Consider the following 5,265-nt stretch of genomic DNA (forward strand, 5'->3'; position numbering starts at 1 on the left):
CAGGAGATCGATACCATCCTGGCTAATACGGTAAAACCCCATCTCTACTAAAAATACAAAAAAAAAAAATTAGCTGGGTGTGGTGGCAGGAGCCTGTAGTCCCATCTACTCAGGAGGCTGAGGCAGGAGAATGGTGTGAACCCGGGAGGCGGAGCTTGTAGTGAGCCTAGATCAAGCCACTGCACTCCAGCCTGGGGGACAGAGTGAGACTCCGTCTCAAAAATAAATAAATTAATTAATTAATTAATTAATTTTAAAAAAAGATTAACCAGGCGTGGTGGCCCACACCTGTGGTCCCAGCTACTCAGGAGGCTGAGGCAGGGGATTGCTTAAGCCTGGGAGGTCAAGGCTGCAGTGGACGGAACTGTATTTGCGCCACTGTACTCCAGCCTGGGTGACAGATGGAGATCTTGTCTCAAAAAAGGAAAAAAAAAAAAAGATATGTTGAAGCCCTAACCCTCAACACCTTGAAATATGACCTCAGTTGGAAATAGACACATTGTAGATGTAGTTAAGATGAGGTCAGCCCTTAATCCAATATGTTTGATATTCTTATAGGAGGAGAAGAGACACAGAGACACAGAGAGAACGCCAGGTGACAACTGAGGCAGAAGTTAGAGTGCTTCCGTCACAAGCCAAGGAACACCAGTGACTGCAGGCAAGCCACCAGAAGCTGGAAAGATGCTGAAAAGAATCCTCCCCTGGAGGCTTAAGAGAAAGCACCGCCCTGCCCACATCTTAATTTCAGACTTCTGGCTTCCAGAACTGTGAGACAATAAATTTCTGTTGTTTTCAGCCACCTAGTTTGTGGCACTTTGTTATGACAGCCCTAGGAAAATAAATTCAATTAGTTTGGGGAGAAATAACATCTTTACTATGTTGAGTCTTCCAGTCCACGAACATAGTATGTTTCTCCATTTGTGTAGATCTTTGATTTCTTTCATCAGCATTTTTTTGTAGTTTTCAGCATAGACATCCTGCGTATGTTATGTTAGAACATCCTGTGTATGTTGTGTAGGTTTAGTTATACCCAAATATTTCCTTTTTTGTTTCTTTCTTTTTAGAGCTATTATAAGTAGTATTGTGTTCTTAATTTCAGCTTCTAATTACTCATTGCTAACATATAGGAACACAATTGAATTTCATGTGTTGATCTTATATTCTGTGGCCACGAGAAACTCAGTTATTACTTCTAGGAGTTCTATAATAGGTGTCCAGCATTCCTAATGGCATTTACTCTGAAAAAATTATATTCATTGCTATAAAATATTCCATCATCTGGCCGGACACAGTAGCTCACGCCTGTAATCCCAGCACTTTGGGAGGCCGAGGCAGGTAGATCACATGAGATCAGCAGTTGGAGACCAGCATGGCCAACATGATGAAACCCCATCTCCACTAAAAATATAAAAACTAGAGAGAGTGGGGACGTCCAGCTTCAGAGCGGGAGTCTTCGTTGCGCCAACGACTAAAAAGAGAATTAAATATGGATGATGTTGAGAAAGGCAAGAAGATTTTTATTATGAAGCATTCCCAGTGCCACATTGTTGAAAAGGGAGGCAAGCATAAGACTGGGCCAAATCTCCATGGTCTCTTTGGGCGGAAGACAGGTCAGGCCCCTGGATACTCTTACACAGCCACCATTAAGAACAAAGACATCATCTGGGGAGAGGATACACTGATGGAGTATTTGGAGAATCCCAAGTACATCCCTGGAACAAAAATGATCTTTGTTGGCATTAAGAAGAAGGAAGAGGCCAGGCGCGGTGGCTCACGCCTATAATCCGAGCGCTTTGGGAGGCTGAGGCAGATGGATCACGAGGTCAGGAGATCAAGACCATCCTGGTTAACACGGTGAAACCCCATCTCTACTAAAAATACAAAAAATTAGCCGGGCGTGGTGGCAGGTGCCTGTAGTCCCAGCTACTCTGGAGGCTGAGGCAGGAGAATGGCATGAACCCGGGAGGTGGAGCTTGCAGTGAGCCGAGATCGCGCCACTGCACTCCAGCCTGGGTGACAGAGCGAGACTCCATCTCAAAAAAAAAAAAAAAAAAGAGGAAGAAAGGGCAAACTTGATAGCTTATCTCAAAAAAGCTACTAATGAGTAATAATTGGCCACTCTCTTATTTATTACAAAACAGAAATGTCTCATGACTTTTTTATGTGTACCATCCTTTAATAGATCTCATACACCAGAATTCAGATCATGAATGACTGACAGAATATTTTGTTGGGCAGTCCTGATTTAAAACTAAGACTGGCTTGTGGTTAAATGAGTATGTTCAGTTTTTGATTTTAATAGTAACTCCAATTCAGTAAATGCTATCACTGTTTACCCCTTTTAAAGATATGATTAGGCTTCGTTAGTAATGTTCAACTTTTCACAAAGATGGTGAGTGCCATCTTAAAACTTACTGGAGATTGGTTTTATATTTAGATTTATATAACTGGTTATGTGAATATATTTAAATACTGGGGAAATTCCTACACTGTCTTAGAACCAAGCAAGATTCACCTGTGTTTTGTGTTCATTTGCCTCTTAAAGGCAAGGGTTGAAGATAAATAAGGTAGCAATGTCTATAGTTTTGGCCTTAACTATAGCAATCTAATTATAATTCCCTGTATTTAAAATGGTTCCTTTTACTTATTGAAAGGCATTTTAGTGTGGTTTATGTGTAATATTAAAGACTATTCAACACCTCTCACATCTTATAGATCTATAAGGTCACATGCTTTTAAAATAGTAGCAAGTTAAACTTCACTCTTGAATTCTTTACAATCTAAGTCAAACTAAGTTATAATTTAGGATTGTCTTTAAACAGCCATTCAGAAACATAAAACTGTAGAACTGTGTATTTGTGATTGGGAATGGTGCTTTTGCCAACTTAAAAGGATTAAAGTAATGGAGATATACACAAATTTTAAAATTATGTGTGATTACAAGACTAAAGATAATTAAAAAGAAAACCACACACACACACACACACACACACAAAACTAGCCAGGTGCAGTGGTGCGCACCTGTAATCCCAGTTACTCAGGAGGCTGAGGCAGGAGAATGGCTTGAACCTGGGAGGTGGAGGTTGCAGGGAACTGAGATCGAACCACTGCACGCCAGTCGGGGCGACTGAGCGAGACTCTGTCCCCCCCAAAAAAAAATCCATCATCTTTCACTCTTTTTCTTTTCTTTTTTTTTCCTGAGATGGAGTCTCGCTCTGTTGCCCATGCTGGAGTGCAGTGGTGCAATCTCAGCTCACTGCAACCTCTGCCTCCCGGGTTCAAGTGATTCTCCTGCCTCAGTCTCCTGAGAAGCTGGGACTACAGGCGCCTGCCACCACACCCAGCTAATTTTTGTACTTTTAGTAGAGACAGGGTTTCACCATATTGGCCAGTCTGGTCTTGAATTCCTGACCTTGTGATCCACCTGCCTCAGCCTCCCAAAGTGCTGGGATTACATGTGTGAGCCACCGCACCCGACCTCTTTTTTTTTTTTCTGAGACAGAGTCTGGCTCTGTCGTCCAGGCTAGAGGGCAGTGGCTCCATCTCGGCTCACTGCAACCTCCGCCTCCCGGGTTCAAGCGATTCTCCTGCGTCAGCCTCCCGAATAACTGGGACTACAGGCGCGCACCACCATGCCCAGCTAATTCTTGTATTTTTAGTAGAGACACGGTTTCACTATGTTGGCCAGGCTGGTCCCCAACTCCTAACCTTGTGATCCGCCCGCCTTGGCCTCCCAAAGTGTTGGGATTACAGGTGTGAGCCACCTCGCCTGGCCATTCACTCTTAATATGTTTTACCAATTGCCTCCTGTTGGGCATTTATGTTGTTTTCTTTTATTGCTGTTATTATTATTACTATAATGATGGAATACATTTCAGATGCTAGGACATAAACCTTTGACCCCTTTTTAAATTATGTCAGAGGAGAGATTCCTAGAAATGGGATTAGCAGGCCGAAAAGCTGAACCCTTCTCAAGTCCTACACACGATTGAGCTGCTTGTCAGAAAGATCAAGCATGTTTCCCATTCTCATCAGCAACACGTGAGAGGACTCAGTGGGCGGAAACACGGCCAGCACTGAGACTGGTCATTTAAAAACTCTGCCAATTGGGCCGTGTGTGGTGGCTTACACCTGTGACCCCAACACTTTGGGAGGCCCAGGCGATTGGATTACTTGAGGTCAGGAATTCGAGACCAGCCTGGTCAACATGGTGAAACCCCGTCTCTACTTTAAAAATACAAAAAATTAGACGGGTGTGGTGGCACTTGCCTATAATTCCAGCTACTCAGGAGGCTGAGGCAGGAGAATCAATTGAACCTGGAAGGCAGAGGTTGTGCGTCTAAATGACTAATAACCCGTACCTGCTTCACAGACTCACTGTGATGATTTAAAGATTTATGGGGGCCACAAACAGTGGCTCGCAGAAGTAATCCCAGTACTTTGGAAGGCTAAGGTGAGAGGATCGCTTGAGGCCAGGAGTTGGCAGGAGACCCAAGTCAACCCATAACAGACAGCATTACAAACAATGAAGGATGGCTTGAGGTCAGGAGTTCGAGACCAGCCTGGGCAACTTAGTGAGACCCCTGTCTCTACAAAAAATTTAAAAACAAGCAGGCAGATCACTTGAGGTCGGGAGTTCGAGACCAGCCTGACCAACATGGAGAAACCCCGTCTCTACTAAAAAATATAAAATAAGCCAGGCGTGGTGGCGCATGCTTCTAATCCCAGCTACTCGGGAGGCTGAGGCAGGAGAATCACTTGAACCTGGGAGGCGGAGGTTGCGCTGACCTGAGATCACGCCATTGCACTCCAGCCTGGGCAACAAGAGTGAAACTCCGTCTCAAAAAAAAAAAAAAAAAATTTAAAAATTAGCCGGGCCTGGTGGTGTGCACCTGTAGTCCCAGCTACCTGGGAGGCTGAGGTGGGAGGATACTTTGAGCCTAGGAGTTCGAGGTTCCAGTGAGGTTCCATCATGCCACTGCGCTCCAGCCTAGGCAAGAGAGCAAACCCTTGCCTCAAAAAAAAAAAAGCTTTTTTAGGCTGTGCATCATTCCCCTCATGATTATCATTTTTGCCCACACCCCTATTCTTGAAGAAGCAGGATGATGATGGTAAGAGCTGATTTATTGAGCACTTAATGGATGCTAAGTCCTGTGCTACCTCACTTAGTGCTCACCCTGCTGTATAGCAAACAGGGCCCAGGCAGGAAATGGAATCCAACCAAAGGGTACAAGAGGCTTTAATGGAAGGACGACAGGGGTGGGG

At 44.2% G+C, this 5,265-nt stretch overlaps 1 protein-coding gene across 1 annotated transcript; it reads left to right on the forward strand.

Annotated features, from left to right (window-relative positions):
* Window positions 1-1,473: 1,473 nt before the first annotated feature.
* LOC101129170 (cytochrome c-like) lies at window positions 1,474-2,207 on the forward strand. Its single transcript, XM_004043844.5, has 2 exons — window positions 1,474-1,766; window positions 2,062-2,207. Exons 1-2 carry the CDS (start codon window positions 1,487-1,489, stop codon window positions 2,106-2,108), a joined length of 327 nt encoding a protein of 108 aa, XP_004043892.3. The 5' UTR covers window positions 1,474-1,486; the 3' UTR covers window positions 2,109-2,207.
* Window positions 2,208-5,265: the final 3,058 nt, after the last annotated feature.

The sequence above is a fragment of the Gorilla gorilla genome, chromosome 5 (assembly GCF_029281585.2).
Source record: "Gorilla gorilla gorilla isolate KB3781 chromosome 5, NHGRI_mGorGor1-v2.1_pri, whole genome shotgun sequence".
In the NCBI taxonomy this organism is placed as follows: Eukaryota; Metazoa; Chordata; class Mammalia; order Primates; family Hominidae; genus Gorilla; species Gorilla gorilla.